Genomic DNA, 20,996 nt, shown 5'->3' with positions numbered 1-20,996 from the left:
GTAAGTATATAGCTTTTAGTATATAGTTAATCACTTCACAAACTGTAGTACATTTGTAAGATAGTTAAATCAGTCACCTTAGTACCTTACAAATCTTTTAGATACATACCATTTTTTTTTCTACAATTAGGATTAAAATGGAAGACATTGTGTCAAAACCAAAGCACAACTACTAGTAACAGATTTTTATTTTAATGATGTAGTGTGCTTAAGTAGCATTTCCTTTTTCATTATCGTATTAAAAGAAGATGTAATGTCTGGATGATTTTTAATATGACCATCCCAAAGTGCTTGAACCTAATGCATGAAATAGCTTGTGATTGCATTGTGTTGGCTGACTGAGATACAATGAGGAATAAGCTTTTTGTGTTTGTGTACGTATGCCTGAAAATTGCATGGTTTGTGATCATCGGGTGTATAAAAGCAATGAAACATGTCCATGTTTGGTGGGGAAAAATGGGGAGACATGTTCCATTTGACGGTAAAATTGGTAATGGATTCTATGTCAAATTTGGGATGTCGGTGTGGATTTTTATTCATGCAGGTTAGTGAAAACTGCTTGCATCTGGTTGACTGGACTGAGGAGCAGAAACCAGAATGGGGATAGATTTGATACATTGTCTGAGTGGTTTCTTCAGCCCAGACTGGCAGGTGGTTAATCCCCATTGCTGGTCAAAGAGGAGATGCTAATTAATGCCTCTGTTGTCTTGATGTCCAGGAATTTCCCTGTTGTGTGTCTTAAACACCCCTCCCCCCCCCCCCTTCTCTGAGACAATAGAGGCATTGACCATGCTCTTTCACCCAATAGCAGCGATTTGCTGCTGGCCTGTCAGACGGAGCTGAAGAAGCAACTCTGATGAGATATAAAACTGTCCATTCTCTCATTGTATGCCACCCCTACAAGTCCAGTTGACCAGATTTAACAAGTTTTTGTTACTTGTCATGGTTAGACCTTGCTAGACATTGAATAGGAGAGCTGCTTTCCCTGCAATGCCCCATGATATCAAAGATACAATGTACCTGATGCGAGGACATAGTGTTCAAAGCATGTAATCCATTCCACCCCAGAATTTGAAATCCTCGCAGACCTTGTGTAGGAACAACTGGGTTCTGGCTGGTAAGGAGTCAAGGGAGAAAATGTGTGGTATATAGACTAGTGACCCAAGTGATTTATGGGTTTTTTGTAATGGAAATGCATTCTTGCAACTGATTGAGAAATTGCCGTACATATACAAACTGTACGTCGATGTAGGGCAATTTGTCAATCAGTTGCAATGAAAACATCTCGACGGAAGAATTTCACGAATTTGAATAAATGCATTCTTGTTCTATCTTTAGCCTTTCTTCTTTTTTTTTTTTTTGGGGGGGGGGGGGATGGACTGCGAAGAAAGTATCAGAATAAATCCTGATAGAATGATTGTATGCTGTCTTTGCCATGTCTGAAGGGTGTGCCTTTTGCAGAATGCACTCTTGAGTACAGGCTTGTAGCATTCTTGATCTTCTCATCACATGTGCTATGCATTGTTACCTGGCCCCTCCCCTCAGTGCCCTACTTTTGCCTAGATGCAAACGTAGCTCCGCCCCACACCCTCCATACCCTCCTACATATAATAGACCATTCTCCAAATTATGCTTGTGTATATTCTGTGTTTTGTGTTATGCCCTACCAAAGGAGAGGTATTCTTCCCAAAGATTCTGTGTAAGTCATCTACGACAGTGCTGTGATCTGACATGTCACAATGGGTCTAGGCTTTTCCAATGCCATCAACAAAATGAGAATGTTGCATACATGACAGTTATGTGTTGGCCCATGAGTTGTTCAATTCAAACTTTTTTGACACACATTATCAAAACTGACTATGGAACACTTCTGAAGACATGTGCACATACAGATGTGCAGTTTAAAGAAATCTAAAAAGTGTGTAATACTTCAAAGCAGTTATATTTCATTTCATGTTTCAAAGAAAACTACAGAAGTTTGTAGAATTCAATGTTGATCATGGCAAGGGCAGCTATGCGGAACTACTCGAGCTTTTACATTGCAGTTAGGTGTCAAAGAAAGACAGACTTTCTGCTTCCAGTTTGTGTGTGTTTTTGAAAGGTTGTCTTTCCTGACTGGACCTTTAAACATGCACAGAAAATTTCATGATTGTTTATTCATTTTATTGTTATTTTCTTCTTTTTTTGGGGGGGGGGGGGTATTATTAAAGTCACAGGTTCATTTCCCTATTAAAATCGGTGTGTGTGGCTCTTTCATCACACATCAATCAATTAATCAGTATATCATCATATAGCACAGACTTCAGTTTTGTCTGGCATTGTTGTGGAATGCATTATATATCATTATACTGCATTTGACCCCTTGTGATATTGCAGTCATAGTTTGTCATATCTTCTTTCAAATTATTCTATTTCTCTTTTCAAGGAATGGATAGTCTGATATCCCCTCTGCCCCTTTTACTTTATGAATGTACAGCATGTTGTGTTTTTATACTTCTCTTGTCTGTTATACCGGTATATTGTCAGAGATGACACACATTTCACCTTCAGTTTGTCAATCACATTAAGGTGATATTGTGATGCATTCATTTTACTTCTCTGCCAAACTCTTCTAGTGCAAGTTTTATATTTCTGATTTCAATCATTTTTTTCATTCTGGAATGACAAGTATCTTTAACCCACTGCTGTCCAACACATGCAGTGATAGGAACATCCTTGTTTTCTTTATTTAAGAAAAAAAAGAAAGAAGCCCTACAACAATGTCAGTGCATGCTAATTAGTGGTCAAACTACCTGTGGTACAGTCTGACGGTGTGAAGGAAATTCTGACTAAGAAAAGAGTTACAATGAGTGCGAGTCCCACGCATCTCTTCCCCTCCTGACTCTTTCATCGGTGTTCCTGTCACAATGGCTTTCGTAATTTGAATCCTCTCAGGCCGACTGGAAGAACATTTCAATGAATGGCGAGTTCCAAGTATGTAGCACTAATGTACTCTGCACGAGCCACCTGATGTATCAATAGCCTTTCAGTTTAACCCCCTTCTATACCTGTAAGCCTTTCGCCGGGTGAAGGGACAATTTAGATCAAAGAAGCGCTCATCACTAATACATTCTATGCTGCTGATCTTTGTTTTGTTTTGATCTTCGTTTCATTTTATGAGATTGCATGATTGTGTAGATCAAGCATGACTTACATGTACGTGTGCCTTTTCTGCAGTATGATCTCATTCTTGCAATGGTAGAAAGAAGAAATATCTTGCAATGTAGCTCATAGTTTACATCAGCTGATGCTAAAACAGAAAGTCAATGCAAAAAAGTTGACTACCTTGGTAATAATTCTGCTTTGCATAGTCAAGACACATACATATATGAAACAAGATACAAAGTGTAGCTGTTCTAGCTTTCATCTAATACTGGATTATGCATTAGGGGAAACACTAGCAAATATGAAAGTGAAGGGTAAGAAGTGATTACTGTATTGAAAAACCAGAAACATTCATGGCATGAAACTTTTGCGAATCTTTTGGGAATTGGAGCTGATAGATTTTTTTTTTTTTTTTTTTTGGGGGGGGGGGGGCATAGAACAAAATGCCACTGGCATTTAATGCATTGTGTAGACAAACACTTTTGCACGGATTTTACTTTCATAAATCTTGGCTCCTTGTGCAATATATGAAAGTTTCATGTACACAAACATTTCTGGATTTACAGTATGACAAGGTTTGAAGAGCATGTTCTTTGAATCTTGATGAGATGTGGCACAAATCTATCTTGAAAGCAGTGTTGTGAAAAAAAGAATACTACACCCCACACTCATAATTTTCTGGAACACAGAGAGGATTGTTAGTGTCCAGTCAATCTCTATCTCCCATTAAATGAATAGGTATATAGGGTATTTATCATATCAAGGCAGAATGGGGAATTAACATAAATTGCTTATACAACTTCCACTGGGTATTATCAAGTATTTCATCTTAACCAATGATTCATTAATTTTTTTTTTTATCCAGTAAATCATTTTATTTTTGTTTCATTGGTATGTACAGCTGCTCTTTTTTTTTTTCATCTCTTTATTGGAAACTCTAACATCATGTATCCTGACAAACTTGCATTACGTCCATTAAATCTACCTAATGAAGGAGGAAGTACATGAAATAACCCATCTTCAGGAAGCCAGCCCTGGTGCAGGGGAAAGCTCTAATGCCATTTGTTATATTCCACATAAATACTGCTCTCCTGATGTATACATCTAACTATGGCGGTTTGGTTATACTGACTATACCGAGTTATTCAAGGGGGCCTCTGTTAAAATTCACATTTACCAATATTTCATTCATTAAAAAAAATCACAGTGTTATCAAACTTTACACAAAGTTACTTTAGTGTCTGTTGGTAAATGAGCAACACAGATTAAGTGCTAGATGAAGAATTATTGTAGGTATTTGATAGACTTACAATATTCTTTTAAATAATCATGAAGAGAACACTTCTATGTGATTCACCTTGAGAAAAATAAAAATATTTAAACATTGGGATCTTCCATCTTTAACAATTTGCAGGAAAAAACACACTGAAATTACACAAAATAGTCAAATTTTTATGACCGTGTCAGTGTGCAGTGATCTATTGACTGTAAATGTGCCTCTGAAGTATAGTTACTTCTTCTGCTCAGGTGCTTACCTTTCAAAATAAACTTCTTCTATTATCTTGCACTTTGATTTTCCAACTTGCCATTTGCACACCTGAATTACATATACATGGTAGTGTATCTACAATATTTGTGAGACTCTTCTAGTGAATGCTAGAGTTTCAACATACCCAGAAAGAAATTTATAACTTTTATGTAGCAGAGTGTGCAAGAGGTGCACATCACATGTGTATGCAAGTAGTGGGCACGACAAAAGCCCACGTATTATATTACATTTTACATTTTCACCCTCATTTGTTACTTGTCCTCACTTTTCCCCTTGCCTGACCAGTCCAATCCGTCCACTGTGGTCGTTTCCACTCACCGCGGCCTGTTGGAGCTGGACATCTCCCTCATGCTGAGTCCAGACAACTCCTACATCATGGAGGAAGGCATAGATGACTCCAATAATGGGTTTGTACCAGAAACAACAACAAGAGTTGACTGGCAATGTTCTCTCATTCCATATCAAGGCTGTGTACATGCATTCAACATGTCCCACTATTTCTGAGATAGGCAGAACAGCTCATATTGTCATTTTGAGCCATATTTTGTTTTTATTGCTAGCAGGATGTTATTCAGCAATATGGAAATCGTACAAAGTAGCGGTGAGGCAAAAATATTTTGCCACATATCAATAGCTGTACCTTCATTAAATGCATGCATTCAGAAATGAAAATCTATTTTGCCCTTGTGCAATGTGAAAGCAACTCGTAGAAGGTTTCTCTCTGCCATTGACAAACAGAACTTACAGATCATCATTGAAACAATATACTTTAAATTGCAGAGTCAATAGTGTGTATATATATATATATATATATATATATATATATATATTATATATCACACCATATAAAAATGTTTACTAAAAGTGCTGTATTGTCCTTGGAGTGACTAGGCCTTGCATCTAAAAAATGATGAATTTTCAGGACAGCAAAAATTTGTTTTATGTTTACTACATTTTCACAAAATACCATCAATGCTGGTATCAAAAAATGTAGAAGCATTGTTTAGTTGACATTATAATTATATGTAATGATTTAAAATTCAAATCAGATATTTTGGTATTCGAAATTGAGTCAGGAGGTTTTGTAATATAAGCCAATTGAGATACACCGACGATGTCTTGTCACTTCCAAGGTGATATGCATTCTGAATATAATGTTGTGCATCATGGTCATGTTTGAAGATGATATATCTTTGTATCGCTCTCTCCGTCATATTCTGTGTTATCATTGCGCAGTAGGAACACGCCCACTGAGGACGACTTCCTAATGGTGCAGCCGGCCAGCATTCCGCAATCACGTCATTCCCTGAACAAGTCGACGTCGGCGCCGTTCATTCAGATGCCTCCCGGTGGATTCAACCCAGCCTTCCCCTCAGACTCCACCCCAGCCCAGACGGGCAGGAGCACCCATGTGGTATGTTCTCCACCACACACAGGTGGTTCCCATCTTAAGAGTTCTCATTCTATCTCAAATGTCAATCAATTAATCCATCTAAAGTTTCAGTAACCACATCTCTTTGGTTTGGAGCTGTTTTGTTTTTATTTTTTAGAATCTGTTATTATTTTTATTATCAACCTTTCGTGGGTTAGAGAAAAAAAAAATCCTTTCTTTTGAGCTCACGATCTTTGTTGGTTATATAAAACCAGAAATGCTTGTGTGCATGAATCTTTTAAGTGAATTTTGTGAGGAGTCATGATTTGCAAAAAGTTAGATGCATTAGAAAGTTTTTGTATACACAATGTAGTACATGTAGTATAGTCATAATTTTTTCATGGTCAGCAATAAGCAAAAGTTTTGTGCCATGAAAAAGAATGTTGGCTACAGTTTGCTAAAGTTTCACACCACAAATGTTTCCGGTCTTATAGTAGGTATCTGTTTCAATCACAGAATTTTATGAAGCCTCTTAATTTTGAACTTTTTAACTAATTCTTAAATTGGCTACCTGTTTTGGTTAACATTGACGTCTTTACTTTGATCTTTTCCCCCACTCCAGATAACCCATCGACCACTCTATCACATACGACAGCTGGCCGCACATCCAAACCTGCCCTACTGTGAGTATATTTCTTTCTGTTATCTTTGGAGTTCAGCAAGGGGTGCAGTGCCAACAATGCACACAGTTGGCACCATTTGAACAGAGGAGAATACTCGTATACTCGGGCAGGTGTCTATTGGAAATGTGCGTTATAGCAAAATTAGCTCATCTTCAATGGGTTAAAATTCTTTGGTGTCATCCTACACATGTATTTGGTGCCCCCAACTATCCCACATAGCCCCATGCATGTAGTGTAACATAGATTTTTTTTTGTATTGTTGCTATAGTGCCATTAATCATACATGTTCATAAAATAGAGAGAGAGAAAAAAAATGTTTTTTTACCTTGTTGAAGGTGTTTCAAAGGCATGACATGCTTTACTTATTCTCTCTTACAATTAAATTCCTTCAAACAAGTTCAGTCCAACTAATGGCTGTTGATGGTATATGAAACCAGTGGAGTTATGCCAGGTTGTTTTGTTTTGTTTTGTTTTTTGTTTTCCTGTTGTATATCTTGCATCCATTTATATGCACGGGATGTTGATTTGGGAGAGTTTTTTAGTCATACACATTGCTTGTTAAGAAATTCACCCTTTTGCTTACACAGTGCATTGCTCCTCAAAGTCAGAATGTTTGCTGACATACATACACTAAATTCATGAAATTAATTGGTGCAATCCCTTGCAATGACCAGATCTGAGCGGCTCCAATGATGGCAGTGTTCACATGTGGGAATGGGGCCACTCCCAGAAGCTGTACACCCACAGGGCACCCGGCCAGTTCCCCAAGGTTACCCAGATTGACTTCAACGACCAAGGCAACAAGGTATGATGAGATACATAGCAGTGGCACTGGTACAGACTCACTATTTAAAATATCAGGTGGTTTGTCTTAATTTTCAGAAATTGCAAACCTAAGATGAGATTGTATGTTCCTTGATCTGATAATAGAGATTACAGCAGTGCTGATGCAGACTCACTGTTTGAATTTTTAGGTGCTTTGTCGTAATCTTGAGAGTTTGCTAATATAGGATGAGATTAGAAATTACTGCATGTGTGTATTTTTTGTAATGATCGGATAGTCTAGACTCTTAGAGTAGTATAATCTGATGCAGACATCGGTAACATGTGTCATGTAAAGAAAATAAGACTTAAATACTGTAAAACAAGAAATGTTAGCATGCATTTTAATTTCGCGAATTTCACGAGCGCCAAAATTCACGAAATTAAAATGCACGCGAAAGTTCTTGCCTACACAATATGCATTGGATGCCAGTGGCAATTTGCGAAAATTTCATGCTGTGAAGAAAGGCTGTCAGCTCCAATTCGCAAAATTTTCATACTGCGAATATATCGTGTTTTACATTACATTCATGTGTGTTCCAGAAATTTGGATCTCTTGGATATTTGTGCCCAGATTAATCCCAAGTATGATTCATTTGCCCTCTCTGATTGCCTTCTAAAGTGTAGGTCAAATAGTCTCCCTTATATGACTCAAGGCTTGTACGAGCTTCAAATCCTCAGAATCGTGCTTATGCTGTTCCACATTGCTGTTTGGTTCTTTCAAGCTCCGTTACTTATTTTGTGACATTATGAAGTGCTTCAGATGTTTTAATTCAGAATTCAAAATCTCTCTTGAAATCCTAGCATCACAGGTCTAGGAAGCATTGTTAAACCTCCTCACAAGAGCACTGTGCTGTACCAAGGAGGTACTAGGCAAGCCTAGTACCTCCTTGGCTGTACTAGTGTGATAGTCCCACAAAGTTGATAATGATTGCTGATATTACGTGAACGAACTATTGAACTGCATGCATTGATGTCATGTGACTGGCACTTGCACCAGCTGCTTATGAGCATCAGTCAAGAACCTGATCATCGCACGATGTTCATATCCTGTATTTTGTTCTGATTGTAGATGATGATTGTGATTGACTTTCACAGACAGCTGCTAAGTCTTGGTTGTAACATGACTACCCTCAAGTAAGGCCTTTTTATCTGTATTGCTTGTCTGATTTCAGATTTAAAGATGAGTACCTGGAGTACCTGTTAGAAAACCATTGCCATGCAGGCTTCGATACAAGTTTGTATGTCAGGGTAATAGTTGTTTTCTGGGCGCTTTTATGACATGGGGGTCCCAATGTGGTTGAAGGTACCAAATCTTGATTTACCGTCCATGAGGATTTATCCAAGACCAAAAACCCTAAAGCTAACCTTCACTCCTTTATCCATTGTTTCCGTTCCGCGCCACGTTGGGCCTGCTAGTTTGGGGTGGCAGACGACGGAGGGCAGCTCTCACTCTGGCAGGTTGGCATGAACTCTCCAGCAGCCACCAAACCTTTCTGGGTGAGCAGATTTTGATCAAAATCCTACTTAACACCATTTGCTTCCAAAATATGACACTTTCTTTTTACAGATACGTTGCATAACATACTTGTCTTGACTAATGTGTTGAACAAGAGTCTGTGAATGTATTCTACTGTTCCTCACATCAGTGTACTTTATTATCTTTATTAGTTCACATGCTTTGCCCATCTTTACTGTTGTGTAAAAGCAGCTGAAACCTCCAATCTATTTGATACATTTGAAGCTGCATGCATGTATTTACTTGTATAAACCTATGTGCTGTTAAGCTAATGAATCTTAAAGATAAATCAAATACCTGAAATTTGTGCTTTGTCCAAGTGAGATGAGACCAAACTGTTCTGCCATACTTGGTTTGTAGTATTAGAGTCTTTCAGTATTGTAATGCCTACATGCACATCTGTCGTGAATCATTTTGAACTCTTTTTTAGTACTTTCAGGAGGACTTGGTAAAAAAGAAGAGAAGTGAATTAAGGGGAAACCTAGAGAATGTTCAAAACTCTAGGTACTCTTACTCTCCCTTCTATGACCTGTGTAATAGGCAGTGTCAAGGGTCAAAGCTAGGGCACAGTGCATTGACTTTAAAACTCAAGCGACAGCCCACACCTCTTGCCTGCTAGTGAAAGTAAGAACCTTTTTGGAGGATGGAAATGGAGACAAACTCCTCTTCCATTATTCCCTCTTTATACAGAGCATGGCCTGTCACAACAAGACGGCCTACGACTTCGCCTTCCTTGGATCGTCCAGTCTCCTGGTGACCTCTGGCCTCTCAACGGACAGCAAGAATGTCTGCCTCTGGGACACCCTCTTGCCCTTCAGAAAGTGCATGATCCATGGTGAGACAAACCTGCATGGTTCTCTCTGTGACTAGCCCTCTCAAAATTCACGCTATTTCATTTGTAAGCCTTGACAGCATCAGAATGCAGTGAATCAAACTCTGGCTCCAGGTGCCTCTTCGTCAGTCATTAGGAAGTAAAATCATATCAACATCATCATACCAGTTTTTATCTGGGTCCATTCCCAATACCCAATAATGAGGGTGGCCGGAATAACCTCACAGCTCTCACAGGAGTAGCTCTCACGCCTTCTCGCCATCTCTACCGATTTGGGGCATCCTCCTTTCTGAAGCCAACCCTCCTAAGCTCTTCCTCCGCCTTCTGGAATTTACTTTAACCCTAAAAAGACTGGGCTATTTTGATGCCTCGTAGGACTGGGGGGGGGGGGGCTCATTGGGCCCCCCCTTGGCCGTAGACCGCACAATCGCAAGGAAAATTGGCACGCCCGTCACCCGCAAGGTAATCTATAAAACTGAATAGGTAACTATTTCACAAATATTCAAATTTATTTTTCATCAATTAATTATGCTAATTTATGCATGAATTTAAAAAAATGGCTGTAAATCTGTAGTCAAAGGTCCAAAACTGCTAATTTTTGGTTTAGCTACTCTGTTTAGGATTCTTATTGAATGTACATTTTTAAAAATGGCAGTATCAAATTTTTTTTTTAATGTATTTTATTGTTTTTAAAATTTCTTATATATTTCATTGTTTTTTACTTTTTGTTTTTTATTGTTTTTTTCGATGGAAATCATCAGTGACATTATTTGGATCATAAAGAACATGAAATTAATTGATTTTGATCAGTAAAAGTAAAAATAATGATACATTTATGAATTTTGGTCAAAAACAGAATTTGCATTGGATTTGTACATGAAATCACGTTTTTGAGCAATTTCGGTTCTGACATGCACTTACAAAATATTGCGTAACTTCAGAACCGCGTACCCGGGCGCCGCAAATTTGGTCTCAAAAGTTGCGCAAGACTTAAAAGAAAAAAGTCATGAAACGTCGCGGCGCAAGATTTTTACGTTCCAGATTTATCGCGAAAAATGTCGAGGGGGGCCCAAACCCCCCCCCCCCCAGTCTTTTTAGGGTTAATCTTACTCTCATATTAGTATAATCTTCCTCCATCAAAAACACCAGAGGCATGTGGTATTCAGCTTAAGTAAATAGTAACCTATAACAATGATTATGACATGATACATTGACCACTGAATTCATCTTTTTCACCATTCACCAGTGTCAGGTGATAGGGGTGTGTTAGAGCCTTTGTTTTGTGCAATTGTGATTGCCTGCTATTTTGTTGCACCTTAGCAAGTGACCTGGCTTAGTTTTGAACCTGTTAATGTTGAGATGAAAGTCCAACTTATAAGATTTGATTTGTGCTATTCTTATTCTTGTACCTCTACAAGTCAAACCTCTTGTCAGTTTGTAATATTCTGCATGAACTCATCACTGAACTACTTGTAGAAAAGCACTCTGAGAGCACAGACCTTCGCCAAGCAGGTACTTTCCACCAATGATCTTGCTCTTCCGTAGAGATCAGAGATTTCCACCCATACATAATTACGCATGTTGAAAAATCGGCCGATTTCCCAATATAGAAGCCATTATTACGTTATAAACCCTCAGCTGCGCGGCATGCCTCGCCCTAGCAGAAACTAGAGCACGCACTTTAGTGCACATGAAAACCTCAGAAATGCGCAGCTTGAACTCATTGACCCTACCTGCCAAAATATCAAAAATCCTTCGTAAAATAAATAAATTGCGAATCACTACCAAAATTTAATCGTCTGTTTCTTGTGTCATTCTCAACATTTCCTGAAAGTTTCATCCAAATCTGTGCACAACTTTTTGAGTTATTTTGCACACAGACAAACAAACAAACAAACAAACCAACGGTAATGAAAACATTACCTCCCCCCTTGGCTGAGGTAATTATATGCAATGTCATGTCACCACTTCACTGCTATGAAGACCCTTTTGAGTTTATTCACCAATGCTGCCACACCTTTCCCTCCCGTTCCCCAGGATTCTCCTGCCACGAGGGCGGTACGCCGTCGGTCCTCTACTGCCCCCGTCAGCAGACCATCATAGCGGGCAGTAAGAAGGGGGAGGTCAGCATCTTTGATGTGCGTCAGCGCAAGCTGCGCCACACCTTCCAGGCCCACGAGTCCAGCATCCGTAGCCTTTGTGTAGATCCCATGGAGGAGTTCTTTGTCACTGGCTCTGCTGAGGGCAACATAAAGGTGGGTACACTCCTTAGCTGGGAAGCAGTGATGGGAAAAATGGCCTCTTTGGCCCAATTTCACAAAGGTGGTTTAAATTTAGTCCAAGGTTTAGTCAAATTTTAGTGCATACAAATGCATGGTATTCATCTCATACACTATCAAACAAACGTCCAACTTTGAATGCATGTAGGCATGGCACTGGTATTTTGTAATTATAACTGCTTGACTGTTACAGCATTTACATTTGCAAAAGCTTCTGTAGCCATTGGGCTGGATTTAAACTTCCTTAGAGAATTCCAGCATTTGGTTTTATGAGCTGGAACAGAGTAATTAAAACATGTTTTGGTATAATGACTATATGAATGATTTCATAATCTGGCTGATGGTACCAAGCTGTACTTAGATTCTGGACAGGGTTGTTTTAGGTCTATGTGTATCTAAAAATCTCCCCTTTTTTTTTGGGGGGGGGGGGAAGGGGGATGTGCATACATATTGAATATTTTATTGTTTCACAAAAGTTGTACTTCAGTTTGAATTACAGTAGTCTGTATAATTATGGTTTCAATATACTCTTATCCAAATCTGCCAATTACTGCATTATAAGTACTCCTTTCAACTACATAATGTTGGGTCTTGAGAATATTAATTAGCATTTATAAGTGGGTAAGACAAGGTGTGATTATATGAACCAATATGTGATATATTTTGAATATGCCTATATTCTACTGTTGCAAAAGAAAATCTATTTGTCATGCTCTTTGTGCGTTTGATATGGGGCTTCTGTATCATGTACATGTATACATCACCATCGGCATGTGCTTTTAGTGCTTTCCAATTCTTTTGCAAGCCAAAGTGAAAAACTTTGTTCAGCAACCCGTACTCTATCAACTCTAGCTGTTGTGCTCAAATTGTTTATGCAGTTCCTTCATTCATAAAAGCATATATGAAACAGGTATGAAACTTCAGGAAGGGCATAGAATTTCAGATTTTTATTCAGTACTTTGTTAAAAGAAAAATGAAATGATTGCTCTCCCAAATTTATATATATATATATATATATATATATTTTTTTTTTTTTTTCAATAAGCAAACCATATCTGTATGTGTCACTTTCTCTCTTTCTCATAATCTTTCAATGTCTGTGAAGGTGTGGTCACTGTCGGTCCACAGTCTTCTCCACTACTTCCCTGGCCAGCACACAAGAGGGACATTCTTCCGCCAGTCGGGCAACGGCGTTGTCCAGCTCGCCTTCGTGCCACCCAACAATCTCTACTCCTGCGGCGCTGACGGCACCATGAAGTGGCGGGTCCTCGACACCCTCAGTAACCCGCCGTCAGCGACTGCGGCGATGGGGGCACCGTCTCTGGCCTGAGGGTCTGCTGGCGGCCCTGCCATGAAAAAATATGCCAGTCATCGCCATTGGTCTGATGGCCTGTCTTCTTACCAGGTGCTGAGGAGAGACCCTTCTCTCTGAGACTTGACTGACACACCGGTAGTAGGTGGCTGTGTCACTGTGCAATAAGAGTAGAGAATCTTGTGCATTTCAGAATGTGACGCAGTTGCAAGTGCAGAACACCAGTTGTTTTCTGATGACATTGCCATGGCTAATGAGCTGCCTAGTTGAGTCATTTTTGAACTTGGATGTACATATTCCTCCATTATATGTCAAAACTAGTAATTCAGAGAATCTATTGAAGTTTGCGAGCTGCAGCAAAATGCGCGTTTCTGCGCTTGTCATTCAGACAAAGTCTGGTTTCTACTTGGTGGGATTGGTGTAATTGAATACATCGATACAGACTGCTTCCGAGGTCTCAGAGACTTTGTAAACAGCTGTTTAAATTGACAGTTTTTTCTGTCTTTGTTAAGGATAAGAAGCCAATGAATTGTGTGTATGTGTGTGTGTGTGTGTGTGTGTGTGTGTATGTGTGTGTGTGTGCTCTTACAATAGCACTGTCAGTGGTCAACTCATTTTCATGGCTTGATGGAAATTAAAGCAAGGAAAACTACGGGTACAGATTTACTACATTGTATCATTGAAGATGTTGAACCACACACAGAGTACAACTCAGTCTGTTCAGTGTGAGCATGACAATGACTCAGACAGTATGGGGCGAGGGGTTGGGTAGTGTGTGTAATACCATGCTTTTTACTCTATACAAAATATCAGAAGCTGCTCTATGAAACTGCCATTTTAGCAGTATAAGGGAAATACTTTTCTGACCGGCAGTTGATGGAAGAGAGTGAAAAATACAGTCATGTCCTTTCAGGGAGTGAGGCTTAAAATATTTTCAACCTCTGCACATATCCCATCCCCCCCCCCCATTTTTTTTCTGAATGATGAGAAAGAGAGAGAGAGAGAGATAAATAGAGACACAAACAAACAAACAAGCAAACAACAATCCCTCCTGCATATGAGTGTGCTATTATGCATGTTTTCGTCTTATATGATGTGTTCCTACTAAGTGAAGAACAGCTCAGTTTTATGACTTGCTGCAGAGAAATGCTGTATGTCAGTCTCTGCACTATGCAATATAATATGTACATGGTATATCTTGCATTCAGTCTTAGCAGTCTCGGCAGCAATAAGGGATATATATACTTATAGAGTGCGCTGCAGCTCTGCTGCTTTGTAGCTTCTGCTTTTTCAGGTCAACTTTCCAAAGAGATATCACTAGCACTTGTGAGTAGATTTCTAAAAATGTTCATGTTGGGCATTATCAGCAGTGCAGATGAAGTACTTGCCTGTGGTATCTGCCATAATGGGGATATCAAAATTAATGATGAGAGTGAACAATAGGAGTAAATTATTTTTTATGTGTGAACAGAGACAATGCGAATAACTAGCTTTCTTGCAGTAATGATTTGGACATTTCTTGAGTGAAATTGAGAATTGAACTCAAAATGTGACATTGAGCAAGAGAAGAAGAATGCACACTGCTCTCTGCTTGGCAGTTATAAACTGGTCACATTTCATTCATACGGAGTGACTGCTTGTCAGAATTATATTTTATTATCTTTCCGACACCGATTTTAAATAAGAGAATAACGCACAATAAATGAATGAACCGAAAAGACTGTATGTGGACAATTTGATATAGGTTGTACGCTGTGTGTTCAAATGATAACTGGAATGTGTAACATTCCGAGACAAACATGTTGATCATTGTCTACAACCATGTATTACAGTAGGCCACCTGTGTATAATCCAGAAGCTTAGATATATTGGGTTTTTTCCCCATAATGCATTAAACGAAAGTGATATTCTTGTATATGTGCTCTTGTGAACTACACCGTGGTGTGATTAATAAACAGTGTAAAGTAATATAAAGTAATATGAATATATGATTCGGATCGTGTCCTAGTTGAGGGGTGGTAATGTTGTACATACTAAACAGATGTCTATGTGATGATACATTAATAGTACTGAACTATGCAAAGTGAAACTTGTTTGTGATTGTATGTGAATCATGCTTGCGTATCAGTGTACATACTGAATACACGCAAAGAGAAGACTGTATATCATGATATATCTATATGTCTAACAGGTGTAATTTGTCTGTTCAGTTCTCTATACACACAGGAATAGAATATATACATAGATGTATATAGATAGTATATCTTGCATGTTATATGGTGGCAGAACAGTATTTTTGTGACAGCTAGCTACCTGAATATAACTGTGTCAAATTAAACAAAAAGAAAAAGAATTAAAAAAAGATTAAGAGAAGTAGCACATAATACCAAAGGGGTAAATATATATTTGTTGTCATATGTGTAATTTTATGAGCAGTGTTAACCCGTTCCTTACGGGAACCTGGTTTACCACGTTCCCGTGGGAGCAACTGATATACGGGAACCTAGTTTACCAGGTTCCCAAAATGAAGACAAGGGTGCCTGTTTCAGTGGCCTAAGTTCATGTTTCTTTGTGTTAAAATGCTCAGAAAAGTGGGTTTGATAAAAAGATCAGAGTTTACTCTATCAGGATTTGTTCTCCTTCTGTTTGAAAAATGCGTGTTTTACAGTATTATGTACCTTTTCCTGACTTAGTTTTTTGCTTGTTCTGCTGTAAACTCGTACGAACATGTACATAGCGATCAAGGCTGAGATCAGTTAGAAATGCGGGTTCGCTGACCCCAGTAACCTCATTCAGGTACCTGATTTTGTGTAGAACAAAAGATTCTGAGAGCTCATCAGCGCACGCTCTATTCATACCTCGCACCCGATCGATATTTCCATTGTTCACTGGCACATGTAGTTGACCGTGGAAAGGGGAAACAATGAAGCGCTTGACTGCCTTCACACAGCTGGATTACCAACCTGTGTGCCTCTCTGTCGACGGGCGAAAAGAATCTCGTTTGGGGGCATTAAAGGCACTCAGAGAATTGAGGAAGGAACGGGTTAATAATGTTGGTGTGTGGCAAATCTTTCTCTAAGAAAGGGTATCCCTTACATGTGATTTAGAACCATACTTTAGGAAATGTGTAGAGCAATGTATCATTACTGAGTACTTTATCCTGTGTAATGAAGGCATGATTAAGAGACAGCTCAGTTGGAGTCTACCTGTGATCAAGTACATCATAGAAAACTTGTCATTGACTTGAGATTCATAGTAAATGGCCCGGTCATGTGCCAGCTATTTACCTTGGAGTTGTACTACTTCGAGGGTATGGTAGACCCAGATGGCAGCATTTGCAAATGTTATCTAAATTGAGTCCATGATTATTGAACGAATTTGAGAATGTTTATACATAATAAGCAGCTGGTTACAAGTGCACAAAGAAGCACACTGTGATTGGAACTCTGTTTATTGTATCTCAAGAATCATGTGCATGTACATGCTATTAAAAAACCCCAGCATAATGATAATGATAAAGGCTTACTGAGCTAACACAAACATATCAATGTGCAGATATTTGGGAGGATATTTCAATAATATAATTATGTGAAGACATCCTTTTATTTGCTAAAGGACAAATGGGTATAGTTTACTGAAATTGGCCCAGTGCGCACACAACACATGATTTCAATTGTGCAAGAGTTCCCACTTATATTAGCACAAGAAACTGAAAATCATTCATGTCAAGATACCATCGGTACAGGACTAAGAGGACATTATAATTTACATACATGCGCCCTCTCTCTACAACTCATTACTGTTAATGATCAAACCTGTTGCTACTTGTTCTCTATCATTCATAAACTTTATGGGCATGTGTGGGGTTTGGCTGAAAATGGGTTGAAATAACCTCAGATAGAGGAAAGGGTTTCCCTAAGTTCTGCATGAAGCCATTGCCATGATGTGGCCATTTCTTCATGGCTCAAGCTGTACCTTAAAGGTACATGGACCGGGGATACAAGAGGGCGCTGTTGATCGCCACCATTTTCATTAAGATTGATGACCTGAATCTTGTATACTGTCAATCAGAGTAAATCACATATTTACACACAAGTTTCCATGTCTAGCTAGCAAGCAGAGTTTGTCTTTAAAGGGAAGGTAAACCCCAAGAGCAATGTGGATTGCGTGAAAGCAGCAACATTAGTAGAACACATCAGTAAAAGTTTGAGGAAAATCGGACAATCGATGCAAAAGTTATGAATTTTTAAAGTTTTGGTGTTGGAACCGCTGGATGAGGAGACTACTAGAGGATATGACGTATGAGTGGACAACAATACAAAGAAAATATAAAGGAAATTCAACAAAAATTCACTTTTCTAGAATTATGAAAGAGCAATGGACCAACCGCTTTCAGAAAGCAGGGGGAATAATTGCTACCCTTAACATATGTCAATATCAAGTTGATGGAATTTGTAATTTTCATGAAAAATGGATTTTTGTAGTATTTTCTTTATATTTTCTTGGTATTGTTGTCCACTCATACGTCATAACCTCTAGTAGTCTCCTCATCCAGCGGTTCCAACACCAAAACTGTAAAAATTCATAACTTTTGCATCGATTGTCCGATTTTCTTCAAACTTTCACTGATGTGTTCTACTAATGTTGCTGCTTTCACTCAATCCACATTGCTCTTGGGGTTTATCTTCCCTTTAAAGGATCCAGTCTGTAGTAGATGGAACCAGCAGGGGACAACAGCTGAATCAAGAGACGAACTTAGAGTGACATTAATTCAGCCACTGCTGACATACTCACCATGTAAATCGGTTTTATCTGAACGTTCAGAACATGCCAGATGCATAAGTGTGGGTCAATGCAATAGCGTTGGCTTGAGTCCTGGGTTTTGCTTCCCTTTAATTGTTAATAAACAGAAAATCAGACACAAGCAGTGCCACTTTGCAGTACAGTGCATTCTGGGAAATCAAAAGTGTCATTGTGGATGGTTTTGTGAAGAATCAATGGTTTTGTATGGCTCCCCGTGTCTCATAAAACTTTACCCAATGTTGGACTCATTGTAAAATTAGGTGTCATCTATAATTGTTGCGAGTCTTTCATAAACAGCTGGTTGTTCAATCATTCACATTCCCTCTGGACGCCTGAGAGTCGTGACGTCTTGATGTTTTATGTCTTGCTCATCTTATTTGATCATTAGCTATAGAACACTTGGCCATCAGTAGTCTGAGAATATATTATAACAGTCCTTTGTATCCCTGCATGCCATTCCATTGAAACTGTATTGAGTTTATTGATCCTGAAATGTGTTCTTTAAGTGGCCATGCTTGCAATACTTACATGTACTATGTCTACGGTATACTCTCTGCTTGTGGCATATTTTATCTGACGTCAGTTATTTAAAATGTCATGGTCAAAATAGTTGGTTGTAGGTTGGTACTGAGTGATGTTGCTCACATCTTGTGCTTGGAGTGGAAAAGAATGCCAAAGTTCTTCATGATCTTAAACATTTTCCTATTTGTATGTAGACTGGTGAATTTGTGCTTGATTATATGTCACTTATAAAACATATTTTTCTTCTACCATCTGTGTATTCCATTCTTTTGTTAATTTGCATCAATAGATTCAGTATAGTTTCTATATTTGTGAATTGCTATACCCTTTGTTTTTTATCCACACAGAGTCAATGGCTTAAGAAAGAGTAGATGCGAGGGCAATTTTTAAAAAAAAATCAAATCTGAGTAAAGATCCCCTTACATTTTCCATGACGTAATTTGGTGTCTTTCTGAAGGAGGAAGAATTACGAAACATATTTCATTCTTTCCGCTGAATCCATAAAACAAAGTTTGGGTTTTATTCTAATTTCAGGCAACAATGTATAGTCAGACCTGTCTACAGTGGCCACCCATGGGAGACCAAAAAAGTGACCATTGTAGATAGGTGGCTGCTGTAGACAGGTGCTCCATCATTCTACATAGTTAAAGTTAAAGCACAATAAGAGCTTGATATTTTTTTTCTCCTTAATTGCTGTGCAATAACAGAGAGTATGAATATGCAAAAGATGTTTGTGTCTTGATATGTGTAAATGATCAGCAATGCCTGATATAGCTTAGTGGGCAAAGTACAAATTTCCATTGGAATTACAAAGTGGAGAAACATACCCAAGTACTCTTTAGAGAAAGAGGTGAGAACCCACTTTAAGTTTTCCCAATCTCATTTTGCAACAAATACATCTTATGTGTGCCTGCATTTCCTCTCTTATTTTCACATTCACGCTGTGTGTGTAGAAATATCAAACATTAAGATCAAAAAAGAATCCAAGGATACAATAATGATAAAATTCAAGACAGTATAATAATACTAATCACAAAATCACTCTTCTCATTGACAGCATTAGCATTTTGAGAATTCATTATGTTGATTGGTGTGATTTCTGCCCATAGTTCTTTATTTTTTTCCTTCAAATTTTGTATATTTCTGTAGCCATGCAAATTCCATTCACCAAAGAGCACCAAAGAAAGGGCAGCTTACTCTCTAGAACAAGTAACCAAATCGTGTAGTGAGAGGGATTTTGGTTCCGCATAAAAGTTTCAAAGACACAATAAGTTTACATATGCCTGTCCTCAACACCATTCTAATGCGTTTGTCAAAAATGGGCCGGAAAATAGACACGTGAGACTATTTTATGGTGTTGTGATTTTCTACCAAGTTAATATTGCATTTAACTCTTTTAGAACTGCCATCTAAAATTCCATTGGCATTGTATGCAAGTGAGTTGCCAGTGGTGACGACTGAAGTAATTCATGAAAGGGGTGGGAAGAACACACTCGGCAATATGCTGCCACTTAGCCAACTTTTCTGGCGGCTTCCTTTTCTTCAAAAGTTTCTCACAAAAATTGTGCACGCGCATCACGACAACAGGATGGAACCCTGCAAAGAATTCGGCAAAATCAAATGACTAGTGGACTGCTGCACAAGGTTGTGTAGTTTGTGCAACTTGGGCCTTCAGGCAAAGAATTAGTATTCTGTATGGTATAACAAGGAACATTGAATACCAAAATGTGACATCATAATAGCCATTCATCACCATGGAAACTGAAAACCACCATGGAAACTGAAAACCTACATAGCAAGAATATCTGTGAACACAACGGTTGCTAGCCATGCTTGTATCCGGTTCCAACCCACTGCCTGATGTCCTTGTGTGAGGATATCTCATTTGGAACCAGCACTTAGCTATAACAGAAGACTGTGACATCATCACTTTGATACTCTCTCGATTTGAATACTGAGTGTCCTTTAAAAAACAGAGAGAGGGGAAAAAAAGAGATGGAATTTACAAGTGTTATTTTGTCTGTGGATACACATTGTAGAACTACATGTGCGTAAGTAGTATCTCACGTCATAGTGGATACAAGTTTTGTAGAACCGTTGTAATGCTGTACATGTACATCTAAAATGTACACAGAGTGTGGTCTATGTACTTTCCAGTG

The 20,996-nt window shown here is 38.6% G+C and overlaps 1 protein-coding gene across 1 annotated transcript in view; it reads left to right on the top strand.

Annotated features, from left to right (window-relative positions):
* Nucleotides 1–13,682, top strand: part of LOC139736041 (dmX-like protein 2) — a 134,570-nt gene extending 120,888 nt beyond the window's left edge. Inside the window, exons 29-37 of the mRNA XM_071646786.1 lie at nucleotides 2,935–2,973; nucleotides 4,979–5,100; nucleotides 5,930–6,107; nucleotides 6,688–6,748; nucleotides 7,423–7,553; nucleotides 8,990–9,070; nucleotides 9,780–9,924; nucleotides 11,959–12,176; nucleotides 13,306–13,682. Coding sequence (XP_071502887.1) covers nucleotides 2,935–2,973; nucleotides 4,979–5,100; nucleotides 5,930–6,107; nucleotides 6,688–6,748; nucleotides 7,423–7,553; nucleotides 8,990–9,070; nucleotides 9,780–9,924; nucleotides 11,959–12,176; nucleotides 13,306–13,530 — 1,200 coding nt within the window. The 3' untranslated portion in view covers nucleotides 13,531–13,682. The remainder of the gene's footprint in view (nucleotides 1–2,934; nucleotides 2,974–4,978; nucleotides 5,101–5,929; nucleotides 6,108–6,687; nucleotides 6,749–7,422; nucleotides 7,554–8,989; nucleotides 9,071–9,779; nucleotides 9,925–11,958; nucleotides 12,177–13,305) is intronic.
* Nucleotides 13,683–20,996: the final 7,314 nt, after the last annotated feature.

The sequence above is a fragment of the Diadema antillarum genome, unplaced genomic scaffold, assembly GCF_040938485.1.
Source record: "Diadema antillarum isolate AM-2024a unplaced genomic scaffold, OU_Dant_1.0 seq00000620_RagTag, whole genome shotgun sequence".
Lineage (NCBI taxonomy): Eukaryota > Metazoa > Echinodermata > Echinoidea > Diadematoida > Diadematidae > Diadema > Diadema antillarum.
The sequence above is the reverse complement of the archived record's forward strand: the minus strand, read 5'-3'. Positions and strand labels throughout refer to the sequence as shown.